Source organism: Macaca thibetana, chromosome 1, assembly GCF_024542745.1.
Source record: "Macaca thibetana thibetana isolate TM-01 chromosome 1, ASM2454274v1, whole genome shotgun sequence".
NCBI lineage: Eukaryota > Metazoa > Chordata > Mammalia > Primates > Cercopithecidae > Macaca > Macaca thibetana.
In genome coordinates, this window is record NC_065578.1 from 191,092,114 (window position 1) to 191,115,923 (window position 23,810).

General features: G+C 38.5%; 1 protein-coding gene across 11 annotated transcripts in view; it reads right to left on the reverse strand.

The window, feature by feature from the left end:
• DNM3 (dynamin 3) overlaps positions 1-23,810 on the reverse strand; it is a 558,007-nt gene that overhangs the window by 277,517 nt on the left and 256,680 nt on the right. For all 11 annotated transcript variants that reach the window (XR_007721269.1, XM_050767784.1, XM_050767809.1 and 8 more), the window contains one exon: positions 321-434. Coding sequence is in view for 10 of the 11 variants with exons in the window: in XM_050767784.1 (XP_050623741.1) it covers positions 321-434 (114 nt within the window). In the remaining variant the exon portion in view is untranslated. The remainder of the gene's footprint in view (positions 1-320; positions 435-23,810) is intronic.

The following is a 23,810-nucleotide window of genomic DNA, read 5'->3' on the forward strand; positions in this document are numbered from 1 at the left end:
AAAGTTTTCACTGTACCAGTACATTGACATGATTATAAAGAAGGATGTTTTCAACTTTTGACACCTACCTCCATTTCTTCAGGTAAGCAAACATATGGTTACAGCAAAGAAATAAACAAAAAAGAAAAAGAAATTTGGTCGAATATTGTAAAAGTTTAAATCTATAAGAAAACAATAGTGCTTTTGAAAACAAACATTCCAAGCTTAATCTCACGGAAAGAGAACGACTGCTGTCTCAAAATTGCATAGTACAATAATATCAATTAATTTAAAATGAGAAACACTTTAACAAGAAAACTTTGTTACTCTCTGTGACTTACCTCATCATCTTTATACCAGGACAAGCTTTCCGCAGTAAGGACGAACCAGTATCCCTTCGAGCCCCCTTTCATGATGCCAATGTTGCTGATGGTGAGCCACCCCTTGCGAATCACCTACAAAAAAGCAGAAATCAGCAGAGGTGTTTAGTTTAACAAAAGCCAATGGAGATTAGATGCCTTGGAATAAGAGAAGTTAAAAACAAGATATTAATTGCAATAAAAATAGTATTTTCCCTCCAAACTCAACTTCTATTGAGTTATTCAAGAGAATTTATCTTCCGAAAGTGCAGATGAGTGAAGGGAAGTCTCTCCTGTCAATGAATGAAATAAAAATCTCAGACTCATTGATGGTGGAAGTGGAGTGACCGAAACAAGAATGAAGTGAGGCAAACTAATAGACTGTGTCAGGCCTGCTTATGGCATTGTTGCTACAATTAAAACATATTTGGTTGATTGGATGAACAATAGACTCTCCATATCCACTGTCCCTTCCCCACTTCCCGCCTACTGGCCCATTTGTTTGCCTGGTTTGCAGCTCATTAGGATTTCCACCAGAGACCTGGCAGCAAATGATGAAAAGAAGAAACTCAATTCAATCAATTAGCCCCTTGTTGGCCCTAAATAAGATTGATTGAGGGAGAAAGATGAAATAATAAACTAAGATGAAAAGTCTGGCGTTTTTAATAGTCTTAATTTACAATTTGAACAGCATATTGTAAAATTTCAAATCTATGAAGTTTAAATCTTCTGGTTGTTCTCTACCATATTATAAAACATGTAGCATTTTCATAAAATTTTTTAAACAGGTTTTAAGTTCTAAAACATTAACAACTTGGATTATAGATTTAACAGAAATTATTTATAGATAAGTATTTATATGATTTAAGGAAAAATGTGAGGTTTTATTCCCCTCAGAATTATTGTGAAGTTAAATTCTGTTATCCAGATGCATCACTTACCATGTCCTCTATACAAGATAATTTTGTTGTCATAGAACTAGAAATGAAATGCTAAATGCAATTGGATGATATTGTTCTAAAGTCAAAAACTGTCCTACACTTAAATTTCTGTGTCCTACACAAAAACTGTCCTACACTTAAATTTCAGGATGCCAACATGTTGACATCCTGAAATATTTAAAAATTACTCATTGAAAAACTAATGAATGTAAGTTACTAAAGGAAGATGAAAATACCCTAATAATCAGATTTCATTTTTATATTGCTATTAACTTTTCTAGTTGAAGAAGGTAGGCCAATCCCATAGAAAATTATGGAATAGACCAAGGTTCTCAACATTGTCTTCCAAGCCTCTCTCCACATTTCTAGCCCCTGTCACCCTTGATTCCCGGTTTCAGCTTTGCCTTTGTGCCCAATTTCCATTTCAGTGTGCTGTTGCTTTTATAACCCCCATATAACATCCCTCTCTGGTCGGGGCTAATGCACTTTTCTCTATGGCTTTTTAACTCTCTACTAAACAAAGAACAGACTAATACTCAAAGTATGTGATACAGTTTAGCTATGTCCCCACCCAAATCTCATCTTGACTTTTAACTCCCACAATTCCCATGTGTCATGGGAGGAAACTGGTGGGAGGTTACTGAATTATGGGGGCGACTCTTTCCTGCACTGTTCTCGTGATAGTAAATGAGTCTCACAAGATCTGATGTTTTTAAAAGTGGGAGTTTCCCTGCACAAGCTCTCTTTTTGTCTGCTGCCATGCATGTAAGATGTGACTTGCCCCTCTTTCCCTTCCACCATGATTGTAAGGCCTCCCCAGCCACGTGGAACTGTAAGTCCATTAAACCTCTTTTTCTTCCCAGTCTTGGGTATGTCTTCATCACCAGCATGAAAACAGACTAATACAGTATGGTTTCTACCAGTTATATTACAATCATTCAAATGCTTTATAAAAATATAGATTCCTAGGCCACCTACCATTCCAAGTGAATCAGAATGCATATATATGAAATCCAAGAATCTATATTTTAATATGTTGCCAAGGTGATTCTTATTCACAATGAAGCTTGAAGCCCATGCATGCACACATACAATCAAAACTTTATTTTCCTTAGAGTAAATGGTCACATCTATTTAATAGTTTTGAGTAAGAAGGAGCTGGTTAAATTATTTCACACTAAGATCATTACCCACCCTACCAGGGCTTATAAGTAGCATGCTAATCATACCACTCAATGAAAATATACTAGTTACTTCATTTTATCAGAGATGCAGAGCAAGGGTACTGGCATCAGTATGTATAATAAATAAATATTAAATATGAATCTGAGCTGTTTTCTTATTTTCTAGTTAAAAATATATATCAGTAGATATCTTATTATAGCACCGTGCATTTCAATGGATCTTGCATGCTCCCTGGAACAGAGAAACTAGGTTATAAAAGCCATTGCAGTAACTCAAGTGAAATATGGCCAGGATATGAATTAAAGTCATGATGTATAAAGTTAAAAGGAAATGAACCTACTGAAGAAATATCTAGGAAGTAAAATCAACAGGATTTATGAGTGAATGAGAGTGGGATTAGTGAGGGGAAAGAACAGAACTAGGTAACAGTGCAGCCACTAGCCACTAACCACATATGGTGGTTGAGCCCTATTGACTAGTTGCCATTAAGATGTGCCATAAGTGTTCAAATAAACACTGAATTTTGAAAACTTAATAGAAGAAATAATGTAAAATATATCATTAATTTAAAACAATTATTACATGTCAAAATGTATTTAACATATATTGGGCTAAATAAAATTCATTGTAAAAATTAATTTCATCTGTTTCCTTTTGTTTTTTAATGTGGCTACCAGAAATTTTTTAATTACATATGTAGCTTCCATTATATTTTTATTGAACTGTATGCTGTTTTAGAATGATTCTGAAACTATCACAGCTACTAACTTTTAAAACCAACCATTCTAAAGTTCAGAAGGAATAGAGGAAGAAGACCCAGTTTGGGAAAGTGAGGGAGTTGATGAATTTAGCAAAGGCCATGCTGACTTTGAGATAGCTGTAGGAAACACACATAGAGTGTGATCTGACCTCTGAAGCAAAAGGAAAAGGTTAGGACTGGAGGTATAGACTTGCAAGTCCTCAGCACATACACTGGTAGCAGTAAAACTCCAAGCAAAATAGCAGTGGTTCAAGATGGAATCCTGGGGGATTCCTGGAATCCTGGGATATCAACATTTCAGAGGTAGTCACAAGCGTCTGAAAAGGAATGTCAGAGAAACAAAAGCAATAAGGTCATGGAAGCCAAAGGCAAGGTGAATTTCAAGGAGTGTGAGGTTGGAAGTGCCAAATTCAGCACAGAAAGGGATATGACAGTACAATGCAGACATCACAGTGTCTTTAGCTATGCCAGTGTGGTGGTGGACAAGGAGGCAGAGTTCATTGGGTTGAAAAGTGAATGGGAAACAAAATCTGGAGACAGTGACTGGGGAGAGCTCTTCTCAGAGGAAGGTGGAAGACAGTTAAAACCAGAATAGGTCACAGGGCCAAAGAAGGTGATGGTGGTGATAGCTGTTTGGTTTTAAGTTTCTTTCTTTCTCTCTCTCCTTTCTTTCTTTCTTTAGTATGGGCAACAATTGAGCATGTTTTTTGATTAATAATTAGTAGAGAGGGCTGAGCACAGTGCTCACACCTGTAATCCCAGCCCTTTGGGAGGCTGAGGTGGGCACATCACAAGGTCAGGAGATCGAGACCATCCTGGATAACATGGTGAAACCCTCTCTCTACAAAAAATTAGCCCAGCGTGGTGGTGGGTACCTGTAGTCCCAAGCTACTCGGAAGGCTGAGGCAGGAGAATCACTCAAACATAGGAGGCAGAGGTTGCAGTGAGCCGAGATCACAACACTGCGCTCCAACCTGGGCAACAGAGCGAGACTCTGTCTCAAAAATAATAATAATAATAATAATAATAATAATAATAATTAGTAGAGAGTACGAGGTTGGTGATACAATAAAGAGGATACAAGGACAAAGATAGGAGTGGATAAGATGAACAGCAAAGAGAAGGGTCTAGCCTTGAACAGGAATAAAGTTGCCTCATCTTGTGAGGCCAGGGGAGGTTCAGAGAGTAAGGGTGGACATAAGTCCTTCGCGAGGAGCAGAATAGGAGGCTTAGGAAGGTTATATTTGATCTTTCCATTTCTGTTGACAAAGCAGACAAAATTATCTGGGAGAGTGAGAGTACAAAGTTGGAAGGAAGGCTTGAAGGTAGTGACATTGGGGCAACCAGTAGTTGAGTCAGAGTGGGTACAACTAGAATTCATTTACTTAAATGGCTGAAAGCTGAGAATGAAGAACAAACTTGCAGGGACACGATCAGTGTAGTTGTGTTCTCTTTTCCAGCAGCACTTTGCACACCTGATGTAGAAGATAAGATGATAAATGGTTATTGATCCAGGGTTCTGAGTTTCTGAATCCAAGTGACCTAAGTATAGAAGTGTAACGATGTTGAAGGTTTTAGGTAAGAAAGTAATTCAGGTGATCATCCATTCAATCTAGGTCAAGCAGAGAAATAAGGTCAGGAGCTGCCAGTGGAGAGGTAGAAAATGAGAAGATAAAAGGAATAAGAGTCCAATGAAGTTAGAAAAAAAAAAAGCAGATACCGTGTAAATGAAGACAAGATGGAGTTTTCAGAGTTTAAGCTGACGTGATGCTAAATAAATTGCCTGATCTTACTGGCACTATTAGATTCATTCCTCAAAGATGCACCACTATTTCTAGAAGCATTTAATGTTGTACCTGAAAAGGATATTTATTAAACATCATCTAGTCCAGTGGGTTTAGTCAACTGAGCTACAGGACAATTATGTTACTAATAACAGTTAAAATTTTCAAAGAATTGACATAAAAATAATTAGAATATATTTAAGATTATTCTTGTGACATAATATCACTTGCAATGCAATGTGCTTTCTAATTTGAAGAGAAAAAGAAGATTACAGCTGCCATGTTGTGAAGAAACATGACCTACATCCCTTACCAGGTACCCATGGAAGTGAGTTTAGCACTGGATGCTGTCAGGAATTAAGCTCCCATCATAAAAAGGTTAAGAAGCACTAATCCAATCCCAGCCCTTCCTTTTATAATAAAGGAAGCACATTTGCCACAAATGGACTTGTTTTTCTGATAACAATAGCTCAAAATAGGATTTTAGATATAACAATTCCTACTTTTTCACTAAGGAATTGAGGGAGAGAAGCCACGAACTCAAAGTAAAACAATGGAATGAGATAAGAAAAGGCAAACATTCAAGAAAAATGGTCAGACCACAAGGAGTAAGACCACTAAGGGGAAATTAATAAAAAGAAAAAAAAAAGGAAAGTATGTGGGGACAGAAGTTAAAGACTAAATAACATTTGAAAAGAATGCCAAGACAAATAGGATTAGTGGTAGAGGCCCTTCACAAAGAAAGATACAATATAAAATGTTAATTTTATATTCAAATTTAAAACTGCCAAAATAAATCTATCAATCTTCATTACAATAGCCACTTACATCTTCTTAGTATTTGAATATCAAATTCTGTTTTGAGTATTCGAGTAAACAAGAACAAGCAAACCCATAATTACATGACCAGAAAGGACCTTGAGAGCTAAAAGGGCATGTTCTCATTTGTTCAGCTGGAGACAAACTGTTTTTTAAAATTTATTGCCCATAAATATCACCCAAGCTTCTTTTGCCAAATAGGAAAACTTTGAAAGCAACTGCAAGACCAGCAATAGCAAGAGTGGAACAGCCCAGCCTCTTCTCTTGGTGATGAGCCTACCCTAAGAGAATATGTGTTCTGTTAGTTTTCTCCATGCTATGAGAAAACAAGTTTTGTCAAGGTCGGCAAAACCTGTACGTTACGGGTAGGTTCAGACCCCAACATCTGGCTGACATACTGGATCATAAAATTAATACAGAGACAAGGAATAAAATCATGAGAAGACAAAAGTACATGTGGAAGAGTTCTAGTGTGGCCAAGGTCTTGAACCCTCTGAGCAGGGGGTTTGACCTTGACCTTGCTTATGGTCGACCATGCAAGTTTTTTTCAGCTATGCAGCTGACTTTTTTTTTTTTTTTAACTGCAGCAGCCTAGATAAAGGTTGTAATCCATGCACCATTTGATAGTTTGATCTTGGTAGATTACAAAACTTATATCTAGACTTTCTCAGTAGATGAGCAGCTGCTTTTATAAAGGTAGTTCACATACCTCAGAGCCTACCTGGCCAAATGCTGGGGAGCTGCATGTGCTCCCCGAAGGCAATGGACAGTCCAGTTACCCAGTTGGTTAGGAAAGATCTACCTTTGCAAGCACAGGCATACTCAGGATACAGGTTACCTGTCCTTGAATTCGGCTAGCAGACTCATTTCTAAGGCATGCCTAAGACAGAGATTTAACTACAGGGAAAAGAGTCTTCCCATTTACAGGCCTGGCAGGCCTCAGGAGGTGAACTAAATTTCCTAATTTTATACTATAAGGTAGCTGAGGTCTGTATGTATCACAATGCACTCTATAGGTTATGGTGTTAACCGTTAGAGCCAGGCCTAGGAAGGAAGGGTTACATCAGCTGCTGTCAGTGCCATTCTGTGCTCTGGGCCAGGGCAAGAAGGCAACTGTGGAGAGTTAACCTCAATTGGTGTGGCTTACTTACAGACTAAGGGTCTCCCTCACCCCACTCACTCTTCTCCTAAGCACACATTCTGAAGCTGGCTCTGGATTCATGAGATAGAGGGGAGAATGTCTCCTCAGGAAGCCTAGGCTTCTTAGACCTATAAATTTTGCAACAGGAGGCAGGAGGAGAAATGCAAAGGAAAAAGGAAAGTAAAAATTAGGGGGTTTTGAATATGCTGCATGGAGAAGGAAGGTAACTGAAAAATATCCTGGTGGGTAACTGGAGTTGTGGACCCTGCAAATTCCTGAATTTTGCAATAGACAGCCATGTTTCAAGTGTCCTTCTCCAAGAGTATGCATATTGATGGCTTTCTCCCTTGATGGTAAATGTACGGTGGCAAAGCTAACTTCTTAAAAACGCCTTTGGGAATGTAATCCTTGAACTTTTGTATCTAGGAACTTGACAGTAGGAGAAGATTCATATTCACATTGAGGAGGGGGTTCACAAAATTCCCATGTTTATTTTGTTGATATTTTATTACTAATGTGTATTAATGATTTCATTTGATCATTGCAGAATTTTCTGATAAGCTATAGAAACAGCATGTCTGAACATAATTTGAAACAAGAAATAAGAAGCAAACACATACCCTTGTGCATAGGCTGGCCTTGAAGTGGATTCTACAAATGCACTGCTTTGACCCCTTTCGGAACCTTCTGTCCATTAGTGGTGCTAAGAGGATGCCCATAGGAGCCACGATTAGCTTTGGGGGAGTGGTATCAAGAAGGTAGAAGCAGAACTGATAGAGTGTTGACTTCTTACCTCAAAGAGGGATAGCCACAGTCCTGGTTGGTCACCAGAATAAGGATTAAACCCAATGGAATAAAAGGTGGGAGAAGATGAAGTAATACTGCTGAGGGTTGAGGAATGGAGAGGCACTCCTGTTGTTTCCTCACTCAGTCCCCCCAAGGAGGAGTAAAGTGACTTCTCACATTGATCTGGATGGATAAACAGGGAAGTGTAGTCCCAGGCCTGTCTTTCCCCCATTCTTGCCCCCATTCATCAAGGGAACTCTCCTGCCCACAGAGGGTGTGTGCTCTAACAGTGGAAGGAAGAGGGTCATGCCTGCAGTTTTCAGGGACAAGTTCAATTCAGGAAAGTGTTCAAAAGTCACTCTCACCTAAGACACTTAATAGTCAGTCATCCAGTATTTCCTAAATGCCTATGATGGATCAGGCACTGTGCCAGGTGCCCTGGCACCAGAAACACAAGTGAGGACCACCACAAATACTCCCAGGTATGACTTTTAAGTGGCCAGCTATATGGTAGAAAATAGATTTTCACATCTGATGAACTAATGCTATGACAGGGATAAAGAAGTTGTGAAAACAAGAAGATAAGATGAAGTATTATAAAGGAATTTAAAGAATAGTGAAATTGAGACACAAAATAATCAAATATTTGATGAAAATTATTTTTCTTTGTTTTCAAGACTCTACAAAATCAATTTGTTCCTAATACGAATGAATTGGCTAAGTGACTTTTTTACATTTGGATGTTACTTCATGGTTTTAACCTTCTAGGAAATGAGAGTTTCCTAAGTATCTAAAATAGGCAAAGATATAATTTGACTCCATTTTTAGAAATTCAGGAATAGTAACAATGGCTAACATTTACTAAATATTACTCAGTGCCAAGCACTATGCTAAGAGCTTCACATACATTATTTCTTTTAATCCACATAATAATCCTATGAGGGAGGGAACATTTTCCTTCCTGATAGGCGAGGAAAATAAGATTGCACTTCCGTTTAACCGACAAATCCATGTTTGTCATTAACAGGCCTTCCTTGTAGGAGTTTCTGTACTGTTTGCCATTTTACTCCAATTTGCAGAGCATGCTTAGAGGATTCAACACTTGAATAAAATAAAACCTCTCTGGTGAACTGATTTCAGAGCCCCCACCCTTAACCCACACACATGCAAGGATGTTGGCTACAGTATGGCATCTAATGGCAAACAATTAGAAGCAACTCATTTTCCTAACAGGAAACTGATTAACAGATTGTGGCATAATCCTCTGATGTTAAATTAAGCTAAACAAAAATACCTAGTACATGATGTGAGAAAAATATTTTTGCCAGCGTGTGCTAATAGTGGGCAGAACCCTAGAGTCAGACTAACTGGGACTGGCTCCTGGCTTCAGTAGTTGCTGCCTGGGTGACACTGGGTCAGTTAAAGGGAACAACCTCCCTTTGCTTCAATTTCTTCATATGTAACATGGAATAATAATAGTATTACCTTAATGTAGAGTTGTTACGAGGATCATATGAGCTAATATACATAAAAGATTTGGATTAGTACCTATTAGTATTATATATATGCTATTATCTCAGTTATGTTTGTTATTGTAAGGACAGAAAAAAAATTGTAATATATACCAAAATGATAGCTATGATTGAAACTTGATGGTAAAATATAAAGTTCTATTTATTTCCTCCTTTCATTTCCCTGTATTTTTCCTATTTTCCTATAATACTCAGGTTATTAAATAAGTAAGTTGGCATCACATTATTGCTTGTTTAAAAGAGGCAATTTCTTGAGATTCCCTTTAATGTATAATGAACACAGCATGTTGGAAAAAACTGAAACAGATTATAAGCAACCTAGTGGTGAAATAACCTAAGAGCACAACATAAAAAGAAAGCATTCTGAAGTAGTATATGGGAAATCACTGTGATGAAAGAAGCTTGACTATTTTAAAGAAGGAACTGACTGGATTGACTGAAAACATTAATAGTGTTCAATAAAAGCTGACTGAAAATAAGGAACCAATATTTAATATTCATATCAAACCTAAGCTTATTAAAATGTAGCTGCCAAAAAAAATTAATAACTTTCTGGTTCCCTGGTTCCTCTGTAAATCCCAACCTCTACCTAATAACACAGGCATAAGTTTAAATTATAACCATCTAACAAAGATTTTGTAAATCAAACAAAACTCCAAGTTACTGTTTTGCAAAAGAACTTCATCACACAACTGAAGGAGCCCCTTTCTCACTTTTTTCTGGACTTCCCAAATCTGCAATGACTATGTCTATGGTGCCTTCCTCATCATCCACTCATTCTGCCCTGCAAAAGCACCAGAAACCTCTTCTCAGTGAGTTTGGCTTCCAAAACATTAGCCTATGCTCACATAATGAGGGCGTTTTTTATGCCTTGTGGCTTACTGGGCTTCCGTACTATCTTGATTCTTAAAATTATTTCTAAAGATTTGTTTCTCTTCTTATTGTTTCCCAGAATTTGCTCAAATGCCTGCATATGCATTATTTTGGCCACATGTACAGTTATTTCTAAGAGTTCACTAAGAGTGAGCTGTTTATTCTCAGAGTTTACTCACCTAAACCACTATAAGATCCAGGCTATTAACCATGATGAAAATCAGGGCTCTCGTTTTTTTCACTTTTTTCCTGTGTATCTTTTCCATGTGCAGAGCTTCCTTTGAAGTTAATGGGCCCTCCATGTGGAAGGGATTCCAAATGATACAAAACAGAATGAGAACTAAGCCTGTCATCTATTTCTCACATTCAAGGACAAAAATACACACACATAGGAAAAAATACCTCACAATTATCAAGGCCTGAATAAAATGTGGATGTTTACTAAAAATAATCCAGAGTGCTTATTTAACAGAAGAAGACAAAACACCTTAGTAAATATTTATTAATTATTTAATAGAAAGTTAGTGAGCACCTTAGATGTGTCAGAAAGCATACTGGAAATACAAGAATAAACCAAGGAAACAGTAACACACATACACACAAAGGCACAGTCCTCAACCTTCATGGAGCTTATAGACTAACGAGAGAGTAGGCACTAAACAAAGTCTCACACAGATAAATGTAAAATTATAACTCTGGTTGGTGCTGCTAAGAAGTGGTTCCTTATGTGACGCGTACTCTGACCTGCAGCGGGTATAAGAAAAGGCGTACTTGAAGTGTTCAGCACTTGAGCTGAAATGAAGAGTGTGGGGCAGGAGTGGGAGAGGGAGAGGCAAACTCAGTGTGGCCACTCTTTCTAAAGCAAGAGGGAGCCTCCTACCAGGCGCGCCCAGAGGAGAGGCAAACAACACTTAGTCATGTAATTTATGTGAAGAAATTTGGTCCTTATCCTGAGAGAAATGGGAAGCCTTTCAAGTATTTAAAGTAGGGTAGCAATATGAGATTTTGATACGGTTTGGCTGTGTCCCCACGCAAATTTCATCTTGAATTGTAGCTCCTATAATACCCTCATGTCGTGGGAGGGACTCAGTGGGAGATAATTGAATCACGAGGGATGGGTCTTTCCCATGCTGTTCTCCTGATAGTGAATACGTTTCATGAGATCTGATGGTTTTATAAAGGGGAGGTCCCCTACACATGCTCTCTCTTGCCTGCCACCATGTGACTTTGCACCTCATTCGCCTTCTGTCATGATTGTGAAGGCCTCCCCAGCCACGTGGAACTGTGACTCCATTAAACCTCTTTTTCTTTGTAATTTACCCAGTCTCGAGTATGTCTTTATTAGCAGTGTGAGAACAGACTAATACATACTTGTCCATGAAAAGTTATTTTCTAGCTCTGGCTTGGTGAAGAGATTCGAGAGAGGAAAAAGGATACAGGGTGATCGATAGTTGACTATTGCAGAATCCTACATTATAAATGATGACAACTTTGACCAAAGTTTTAGAAATGAACATATGGAGATGTGAACAAATTTGAAGAATATTTAGAAAGAGAAGTTAGTATGACAATGATAAATTGGATATGGAAGATGAGAGAGAATGGGGCGTGGAAGATGACTCCCGAGGTCTACGTCTAAGAAACTAAACAGACTGTGGAGGCACATTCGTGGAGAAAGAGTAGGCAGACTATGTTTAGGGAGTGGAGGAGTCGTAAGTTCAGTCTGGACATGTCAAAATGTGAACATGTGAAATAGACCATTGACTGTAAAGATGTCTGGATCAGATATGCAAATTTGTGAATTGTTGTTTGCCGATGTAAATAAAACTGTGGGTGTGAAAAAAGTGACTTAAAATGAGCATTTGAGTGAGAAAAGAAGAGGGCCCAGGACTGAGCCCTGATGGAAGCCAACGTGCAATGTCTGGGAGGAGAGGATGGACCTATGAAGGAAACTGAGGCAGGGCTAGAAGAGAGAACAGAGAATACTACAGAAATGAATGAAAGAGAATGTCTCAATAAGGTGAAAGGATTGAAAGGTCAAATGCCACTGTAAGGTCAAACGTAAAATTTTTTTCACTGGTTTTAAGGTTACTGAAGAGAGAATATTAAAAATATTAAACAACTGGCCAGGTGTGGTGACTCATGCCTGTCATCCTAGCACTTTGGGAGGCCGAGGCAGGCAGACCACCTGAGGTCAGGAGTTCAAGACCAGCCTGACCAGTATGGAGAAATCCCATCTCTACTAAAAATACAAAATTAGCTGGGTGTGGTGGTGCATGCCTCTAACCCCAGCTACTCAGGAGGCTGAGGCAGGAGAATCACTGGAACCTGGGAGGCGGAGGTTTTGGTGAGCCAAGATTGCACCATTGCACTCCAGCCTGGGCAACAAGAGTGAAATTCTGTCTCAAAAAAAAAAGTTAACAACTAGTATGACATCAGTCTGACCAATCCCCAAAGGTGCTGGGGTCACAGTGCTAAAGCAGGGTACCAAAGGTTCCCTTCTGTGCCAGGCCTTTGTCTTTAGTCTCTGGACAGAGGGGAGGATGGAGGGACTCAGAGAGGAGCTTCACCATCTCTGATGAGAGAGGGGCATTTGCAGGAGCAGCCAGCTGTAACTGGTCTGAAAGCATTAAATATGAGAAAAACCATTCTGGCTCTGCTGATGCATACTGGCTGGGGAACACCACTAAGTGTTGTTGCTGTGGCCTGATGCAGAGGGGGAGCACCGAATTAGAATGGGCGGATGACAGAGGTGAAATTTTCCCATGTGAGTCTGATTTCATATGATGAATCAATATTTTGTTCAGCATGTTCCAGATGCAGAAAAAAAAATTATTCCAAAATTGCAAAAGAAGAAGAAAAAAAACACACACACACACAAGAATTGGACAATGAAGAAAACATATCAGAGAATCAGTTTTAAAAGACTTCCTGGAAATTTTGGTCCCTATAGGGAAGCAACAAGATGTGCTGTCATTCATTCAAATTAAAGCTATAGAGCAATTTATCAATGTCAAATAATGAGAATGGCTGACAAATTTTAAGGTTTTGGGTTCCTAAGACAGTCTAGAAAAATTTATTTACCCTATTACACCTCTGAAAAAGAGTACCAATAGTATTACTAAGGAGATGCTCACACACTCAGGTATTAAATAAGTGTTAGTAGCCAATCCTTCATAGAGAACCCACTACCATAAATACTGACGTTCTAGGGAAAAATGCATGCATAGATCTAATGTAGAATCCCAGTTTTAAATCTCTTCCAATGTGAAGGAATCAAGGACCTTCCTTCCTCACCTTTGATTGTTCTGTGGATTTTGGCGTGCAGGATGTGAGGATATAGACACCATTAAGCAAATAGCTGTGGGTGACTGAGGCTTTCACCTTGTGCAAACCACAAACATACTTTCCTGTCAGTTTGGTTAACCCCGTGCACTTTAGTCTTGAGGTCCTGAGGAGTGACTTACCAACTCCCCTGTTCAGTGCCACAATCTCTCATGTATGACCCAGTTGTCTTTCCTCCTAGCAAGCAAGAGAACACACTTCATAACTTCTAACTTGCCCTTATGTATCACTACCTTTTTCAGTGTTTCTAAGGATTTAGCTGCTAGTAATCACTAGGGGACAAAATAAAATAACTCATTCCTAAAAACAATCTCTTTCTCCTCTCTCCACTTCAAACACAGTTCAGCTTTCAGAGAAATATCAAAGATGATATCTGTGGGACCCTGATTCACTATTAGTCCATTTTCACGCTGCTGATAAAGACATACCTAAGACTAGGACGAAAAAGAAGTTTAAATGGACTTACAGTTCCACATGGTTGGGAAGGCCTCAGAATCACAGTGGGAGATGAAAGGCACTTCTTACATGGTGGTGGCAAGAAAAAAATGAGGAAGAAGCAAAAGCAGAAACCCCTGATAAACCCATCAGATTTCGTGAGACTTACTCATTATCATGAGAATAGGATGGGAAAGACTGGCCCCAGTGGTTCAATTACCTCCCCCTGGGTCCCTCCCACTACACGTGGGAATTCTGAGAGATACAATTCAGGGTGAGATTTGCATGGAGACACAGCCAAACCATATCCGTCACAAAGACTAAATATAAGAGCCATGCACATATAAAAGAAAATGCCAACATTCTGATATTCTAAAATAGAGAGAGGGCTTAGGTCTCAGTGAAGACTTTTTTTTTTTTTTTTTTTTTTTTTTTTTTTTTTGAGATGAGATGTAGTTTTGCTCTTGTTACCCAGGCTGGAATGCAATGGCGTGATCTTGGCTCACCGCAACCTCCACCTCCCAGGTTCAAGCGACTCTCCTGCCTCAGCCTCCCAAGTAGCTGGGATTACAAGCATGCACCACCACGCCTGGATAATTTTGTATTTTTAGAAGAGACAGGGTTCCTCCATGTTGGCTAGGCTGGTCTCAAACTCCTAACCTCAGGTGATCCGCCCACCTCAGCCTCCCAAAGTGATGGGAATACAGGTATGAGCCACCACGTCCAGCCCAGTGAAGACTTTTAAGTAGCTGATGGGATTGAGGCAGGGTTTCTCAAAGTATGTTCTAAGAAATGCTATTTAAGACAGACATTCCAGGAAAAAAGTTTTCATGACTAAAAAGGTTATGGAATTCCTGCAATACCATACACTCTTCTCTCACATACACAACGCACAATCTTCTATCAAAAATGCTGAGAAGTACCAAGATAAACACACCTTTTAACTTTGCTTAACAACTCCAAATTTGACCATGAAGCCCTATTTTAATATCTCCAAGTATTCCAGATGTACTTCCAAAAACAGTTGGTTCATAGAGCTAAGGTGGCTACCCTTGAGAATACAGGGTCCTCAGCTACAGAAGAAAGAAGGGAATCTCCACTGGAGCTTTGCATCTCCTCTGCCTTTCCCTGTTCCCCCTCCCCAACACCACCTGTCCACTCCATGCTGGACTGGCTTTGGATTAGTACCAAATGTGGAATGTGAGAAAAGAATACTGGATAAGGGACTGTCTCCGAAAACAACCAGGTCTACAGCAGTGCAAGGAAATAGGGGGATGATGAGTGCAGAAGTCAGTGAACAAGGGAAGTAAAGAGCAGACATGTGAGAACCTCCTGTGGGGTCTCTTTAGAATGATCGTATGTGTGTGAAAAAGATACATCTACCCAGACAGAATGCCATCCACAGGAAGCACAATACAAGAATGAGATACTGACACAAATTGAAAAAGGGGAAGATGCATTTAGGTATGCTTCTTCTTACAGCTTCTGATATAAACAGTCCAACAAGAAAGAACTGATATTTCATTAATATTATCACAACACAATTAATTTACATAGCAAGTGCTACCTTTTCAGAGCCAAAGATAAGCTGAGTCTACATATTAGCCAGAGACAGAAGATCCACCCATCCATCCTTCTGTTGAATAGATGGTTATTGAATACTTACCATGTTAATTGAGTACCTTTTTTTTCTTTATTCTAGGCACTAGAACTTACATTCTCCAGTTGGGGTAGAGTTGTGGGTAGAGTTCAGGAATAGACAATAAACATATAAATATATATCTGGGGATGATAAATACTATGAAAAAAACAAAGCAATCTAAGTGAGATAATGCGTGCTCTCAGTTTATGTTGGAGAGAAAATGACGTTATTCACTTAATCAGGAAGGGCCTCTTGGATAAAATAACATTTCAGCAGAGACCTGAAGGAATTTAAAGAGCATGTGGATTGTGTTGGTGTAGGGGGATGGAGGAGGGGAATGAATTCCGGGAAGAGGGAACAGTGAGTAAGTACAAAAGTCCTGAGGCAGGAACACCAAGGAAGCCAATTGCCTGATCCCAGTGAGTGAGATGGGGAGGAGCCTTAGGAACTGGGATCAGAGAGGCAGGAGGAGACGGATCCCATAGACCTTAACAGTCATTGGAGACCTTTAGATTTGATTCTCAGTAGGATGGAAATCACTAGAGGGTTTTAAACAGGGAAGTAATATGATATCACTGTTTTAAAGGGTGCTTTCTGGCTACTGAGTGGAGAGACTCACGAGAGAAAGAGGAGAAGCAGCAGGGAGGCCAATAACCCAGGTGAGAGATGATAGAGCTTTGAGCAGGGTGGTGGTAATGGGCAGAGAGAGAAGTGGTCAGATCCCAGATGACAGGATTTGCTATGGGAAAGGAGATGTGGTATGAGAGGGGAAAAAGGGAATGAGAGCTCTAGGAATGAGAGGACTAGATGCCATGCCCTTGGAGGACAGAAATATTATCTAACACCTTTCTATCTCCAGCACCAAATATACAACCTGCACTTTTTTTATTACTGAGGTATGGACAGACTCCCAGACAATGAAAAGACTGTATGCTTCATATGGATACAAATGTAAGATAAACAATCTGTTTCTTTCATTGGTATGTTCTCTTGAGAAGATGAAGATAATTTTGACGGGGATAATTCTATTGTCATTTCTTAATCAATATTTTCATCCTGTCAACAACATTTTTAGCAACTTTATCATAGCTACTAGATACTACATGGGGTGAAGGTTATAAAAGATAAAATTTTGGACTGACTTCAAGACACCCATAGCCTCATATGTGGCATGAAACTTATGCATACTGTAAAATAAGCAACTGGAAGCAATACTTCCATGGAGGTAGCAAGTCTCCAGGTACTCTAGACCCAGCTGCATCCCTCTAGAGCATGATCCTTAACCTCTCGGAGCCTCAATCTTCCCGTCCATAAATGAGGATAGTAGTACCTACTGTTGGAGGACAAATGAGAATGAACAGAGCACTAAACAGTACTTGTAATCATTACTCCAGAATATAGCATTATATGAGTAAGTGTTAGTATGGGGATCAAAAGGCATAAGTGCATGGAGAAGGAAAGGCTCTCATTCATTAGATAAATTGAGATACCTTATTTCCTTGGTACTCTTGTCAAATTGCTGTGTAGGGCAGGTGTATAAGTATATAAAGTCTTAGAGATTCTGCTAATGGAAGAACGTTTATGAAGAGTATGAAACAGGTAGAAGTGATCAGCTACATTTCAATATCCACACTAAAACAGAAAGCGTGTCTTAGAACACCCAGTCTAATCTCTTTCTACTCTTTGCCACATGTTTCAGCCACGCTGGGCTATCTTTCTGTTTCTACAACACACAAGTTCTTTCTAGTCCTGGCTGTGCCTTCTGACAGGACTGTACCTTCTGACCTTTCCATGGTTAGCCACAGCTTGTCATGCAGAACTCACCTTATACTATCCCTCTTCAGAGAGGCTGTCCTATTGCCTCTCTCCATACTTCCCCTCCATCTTCACTTTTCCTCATGGCAACCAATTTTAATTCTCTACACTGAAAATATATACAATTTCTTCTTGCTCATTTGTTTTTTTTTTGTTCATTTTCTGTCTTTTCCACCACTAAAATATAAGCTTCATGAGAGAGTGAGGACTTAATCCGTCTTATTTACCAACCCACCCCCAGAAGAGTGTCTGGCATCAATTCAATAAATAGGAAATTAAATCAGCAAATAATGTCAAAATCCCTTTTCTAGGCAGTATTATTTGCTTCTTTGCATCAGATTATTTAAGAAGACACTCAGAAGAAATTTATGATTGAGTTTGACCTATGAGGGAATTAAAATGTGATTGACAACACAAAACGGATAACTCCCAGCTGACGCCACATGATGCAGGATGTGCTGTAAAATTTTGTGTAAATGCTTTGGGCACTTTTGTCAAGGCCAATTTTTGATGCCAGGAAAGTTAAAATTTATATTAAGAAAGCATGGACTTACTGAGTTTTTTGTTTTGTTTTGTTTTGTTTTTTTGAGAGAGAGTTTTGCTCTTATTGCCTAGGCTGGTGCGCAATGGTGTGATCTCAGCTCACTGCAACCACCCCCCGCCCTGCCTCAGCCTCCCAAGTAGCTGGGATTACAGGCGCCCGCCATCACGCCCAACTAATTTTTTGTATTTCTAGTAGAGATGGGATTTCACCATGTTGGCCAGGCTGGTCTCAAACTCCAACTTCCTGAGTTTCTTTGAGTACATCTGTTCCTCGGTTGTAAAAAAGTGGGGGAGTGGCAGAAAGAGCTAATAATAGTATATCTCCTTATAGAATTATGGTGAAAATTAAACGAGGGAATCCATAGAATAGCCCCGCACATAGCAGGAAGTTAAGGAATGTTAATGTTACCAAGATAAAATTTTAAATAACAGTGGTCATTCTTGGAGTTTATTTTCTGAATATAATTTTTTATTTCTTTCCAATTTGACTTTCTTATCTCATTAAGACAACTCTTTCACTAAGGAAACCCTGTTTACCTTTAATCATCAAACTACACTTTCAGTAAATACCCCACATTCAGTAAATAAATAAGACATTAATTATAACCTGAGGACTACTTTAAACTGCTAATGTTATTAAATTAGAGGAGCCGTGAGAACTACTGGTTAAGTTAAAGTTTACTGGCACAATTCTGAGAATTCAAAAGGACAACTTTATTAATTGTGATAATAAAAATGACTGTTAACCCTTAATGAATATTTACTATGAGCAGTGTGCACTTTACATGGATGTCCCACTAATCTTCTCAACAACTCTATGAGATTTGCACTGCTGTTCCTCTTTTATCTTTGAATGCTATGAGGCATAGAGAGACTCAACCTTATGATGTGAACGATTCGGCTTACAAGTGGCAAGTAGCGCCCCAAACTCATCTCAAGCTCCAGGCCTATGCTATTAAACGCCCCCCTCTGTTTTCAGGGATAAAAAGACAGATATCACTACAGATTTTTATCACTGGAAAAAAAGTAACCTTTGACATTCAGGAACTGGTTATGTTTTCATGAATGGCACATACTGGAAAATGGAAACACTGAAAAGGTTCAGGGCCAGAGTCACTGTGATGAAAGAATCACTCAGATTTAAGAGTCAAAAGAGTACCAATGAGTGGAAAGGGCCAAGACTTTATAGTTGATCCCTAGCTCCACCATATGAGTCACACGGCCTGGGAGAAACTAGAGTGAAAGCAAACAACTGAGAGCCCCAGCTCTGGTGCTGGACTTCATGAGTTTAAATCCTAGCTCTACCACATACTACATGTGTCACCCCAGACAAGTTATCCAACCTCTCTGTACCCCAGTTACTGAAGCTGTTGCTACCTAGACCATAAGGTCATCGTGAAGATTAAGGAAAATAATGAATGTCAAGTGTTTACTGCAAGGCTGGTATGTAAGAAATACTTAATCATATCAGCTATTTTTATCTATCGAAATAAAGATAAGAGTATATGCTCTGCAAGATTATTTTGAAGAACAAAGCACCTAACACACTGCCTGATACAAAACACCCATGCAATAAATTATAGTTATTATAATTATGATTATTAAAATATCAAATATTCCAGAGAATGACAGATAGAAGTATAAATACATATAGCAGTTTCTGGACAATCCTTTCAAAAGAACCTTCTGGTCTGCAATATGGACATCATCACCAACAAAAGATCTCGTGACACCTTTATAGTCAATGAGGTTTTATAATTTGTCCTTTGCTAAACCCTTAAATGGCTAAATTGAAAGTAACACTCTAAGATTTAAAAAAAGGAATCCATCTATTATACTATTCTAACAATTAAAGAAGCTCCAGTAGCCCATGTGCCTCTCTTTCTTCTCTTATGTCTACTCTGTTCATTATCTGAGTTTAGCACTTACATCATCTTGTTTTGAGTTACTCGCCACTGTGTTTGCTATGTTCCCATTTTCCCAATAAGATTACAGCTTATTCGTTCAAAGCATAGACTTTCTGGGCTTTTAGGTCAGTTCTGCCATTTACTAGCTATGTGAACTTAGGCAGCTTACTTAATATAGCCAAGCCTCATTTATTTTCAACTAAGAATTGGAACCAATAATCCTAAATTCAAGTAGATTTTGTAAATACTAAGATGAATGTATATAAAGTACTCATTTGAATGTCTGGCATCAGTGAAGGGTTGATACTATTATCAAGTAGAGATCAATTGTGCTTTATACTCATTTGGAATACCAAATACTTATATCTTCCCTACATCACAGATTAGTCAATAAATTATTGGTCCCATGGTTCTAAATCAAGGGCAATATCAACACCAAGGGCTACTGGAAACATGTAGCAGTCTTATTGTATTGTCACAATGCCTGGGGGGTCAAAGATGATAAAGGAAAATCTCTCCCATCTAAAGCAACACTAGCATTGGGTTTTATGCTATTGTTTTGTGCTAGGGTTTTAATTTAAGTCATAATTCGGTGGTTAGCTCTAATTGTTAATCAAGCTTAAATCAGTCTCTTTCTTAGATTAGTATTTACTATGTTCAGAATCCTATTTGAGAGCTACACGTTTTTTGTTTTTGTTTTTGTTTGTTTGTTTATTTGAGACAAGGTCTCATTCTGTCACCCAGGCTGGAGTGCCCTGGCACAATTTCAGCTTACTGCACCCTCGATCTCCCTGGCTCAGGTGATCCTTCCACAACAGCCTCCTGAGTAGCTGACACTACAGACGCATGCCACCACGCCCAGCTAATTTTTGTATCTTTTGTAGAGACAGGATTTTGCCATGTTGCCCAGGCTTGTCTTCAACTCCTGGGCTCAAGCAATCCACCTGCCTCACCCTTTCAAAGTGCTAGGATTACAGGCATGAGCCACTGCACCCAACCTACATGTAATCATTGTTGTGGTGACGTATTTATTTAGATGGAAAACTGAAACAGTCAGTCAAGCCTGAAATGACAATTAAATTTCAAATACATTTTTTTCTTTGAATGACAGAAGGTAATGTCCAAAATTAATAAGCAGCTTTAATATATTTTAGAGTCTCCCTTTTGGATGTTAATGTCACAGTTTGAGTCATTCTTTTAAAGAACAATTATGTATCTGGCGATTTAATTCCAGATTTTAAAATATTTAACTCTTTCATTCATTCAAAAGTTACCTGTTGGATGTTTATAAGCAGATTCTATGTTAGACACACAGAATATGGTAGTGAAAATGGCAACTATTGTCCCTGATCTAACTGAGCATATAGCCAAATTGTGGAGATGGACATTAAACAAGTAGCTATACAATTCTTGGGTGAGAAAAGTATGTATTTCTATGGGAAAACGCAGTTGAGGACTGAAAATAGTGTAGAAGTCAGGAAAAGTACTCCTAAGAAAGTGCTACTTAAACTGATAAATGAAATGATGTTTGGGCAATAATGGAAAAGAAGAACACGGAAAGAGCCTGAGCTATTGAACATGACTGGAGACCTTGAGCACAGAATTCAGGAGTGTCAGAGGCAAGAGAAGGAACAGGGAGAAAGGAGGGAATGAATAATGGATGTTAGAACTTTAATTTTATCTTAAATGTAAACAAGTATTTTCGAATGGTTGAAAGCTGAGGAGTAACAGGTTCAGAATTTATTTTGTTTGCACCAAAACAAAACAAAAGAACAACACATTAATTGTTTGACTTGTTTGTAATTTCAGCAAAATGTTTCAGGGTAGAGTGTTGGAGCTCCTGGTTAAAGTCAGTCTTTTAATTATTTGTGGATTTTAATTACCCATATTCTTCCCAACCTGCTTAATGATGGCTAACTGAAAATTGGCTGTAACTCAAGATACTCCAGGAGGAAACTTAATAAAGTATGTAACAGATGAATTCCTGATTTCCATTGAAAACTAAAGAACATATAAGTAACAGGCATTCTGATTTCTGATGGGAAATGGAGAGGCCCTGGTAAATATCAGTCATCCAGAGCAGCTATTTTGTTAATCCCGTAAACTAGTTGCAGATGTTGGCTCAAACAGCGAGGCTTTGCATCTGTAATTTTAAAATTGTCTCATATTTCTAAAACCTGACTCTGCATGCACCGGAAATCAGTGACATGAATTATGAACTCCAGGAAGAGGAGACGCACAAGAAATGCCAGAAGTGATAGGAGATAATATTTGGAGCAGTGGTCAGGCTATGTGCACAGGATGAGTGAAGGATGACATGGTTCCTTCCTCCAGGACATGGATCCTGAGACCAGGCATTTGAAAATGAAATCCTGCAAGTGGATGTACCAAACAAGAGGAAGTCATTTATAGATAGTTGAGTTCCCAAAAACAAATCCTCCTTTTCCCTTTTCCTCCTCCACTTTTTATAGCAGGTCAACAGGAAGAACTGAGTCGCTGGAAAAGAAAAAGATGTTTGAAGAGAAAAATATATATATGCTACAAATTCCATAGCTTTATTAAGAAAATCCGTTTTAGTAGACTAGGGAAGGAAACAATAAAATGACTTACTATTAAACTAAGGTTTTTGTTATAATCGTTCTTTCTTATAAAAGACAAAAATCCATTTAGACTCAAATTAAAACTTTGAAAAGGGGCTGGAGATGGTAAAACTCCATAAAGAATTCATATTAGTGCAAACAAATAATAATCATAGGCATTAGAAATTGTTTAAATTATGATGACTATATTTAGTATTAATATTTTTATTTCCCAAGCTTATTTTATTTTTGTTCACCATTTCCAAAGTAGTTCTCCATCCAGGCAATACAAATGGTAGTACAGCTAATAATCTGCCCACAGGGCCCATCCATCACATGCTAAGTGTGTAAATAACCTTACCAAGAATCAGGACAAAAACCTCAGCCAATTATTTGGTAAGGCAAGAGTACAGTGCAAAGCTTCAAGGAACTGAGGTTTAATTATAAAACCAGGACACTCATTTCCTGGATAGGGAACATTCATCCCATATAATTCAGCCTAATGGAATTCCCTGGGGTGGGGAATGGATTGGTTGCTGAGTCAAAGAAATTTCATAGTAACTTTGGGAGTAAGACATTTCATTCCCCAATTAGTGAATGCTCCACATGTTTACATTTTTTCAAGAGATTATCTCTTAAGTTTCACTTATTTTCTGCACTTATATAATTAGAAAATATATATTGCTAGGCAAATAAACCACTTTGCTCTTTCCAGAATTATTCAGATACACCTGAGACCTGCATTAACTCTTTCAAGTTACTAAGACTACTCCAATTAAGTCACAATCTTGCTGTACCATGCAAATTACTCCCAAGGGAAAGTAAAAATGATTCCACAGAAGCTGTAAGAGACTTGGTCATTGCAAATGTCTGAGGAAAAAAAGAAAAGGAGGGACTTCACTAAGCGGTGGGGGATTTACGGCAAATGGAATTTTGAACTAACATGTAGAGTTACTATATGATAAATCTGAGACCCTAAGATTAGAAGACATATACTTATCTGAGGAGGAAAAAAAATTAGATTGTTCTCAAATGGGATTATCCTATTACAAAACAAAATTTTAAAATTTATGATAAAATGTCCTGACAAGCCCTGGCATTTAGGTACCTTGACACTGAGACTTAAGATACAGCAGAGTCCTGAGTGAGAATGGAGCCCAGAAGGTTAACCACTGGGTACCCCATGCCTAACTGCTCTGATCAACATACACTTTCTTTTTTCTGAATACATAATGCAGGACTCCTTGAAATACCTTAAGAATGTAAAGATGTCTCATATTTTGTGGAATATCCTGACTCAGGAAAAATTCTGTAATGTTATTGCACTGAAAGTGAAAAGATTCGTGCTTTGGGGACAGAAACTGCAATTTGCCTTGGTCATGGTG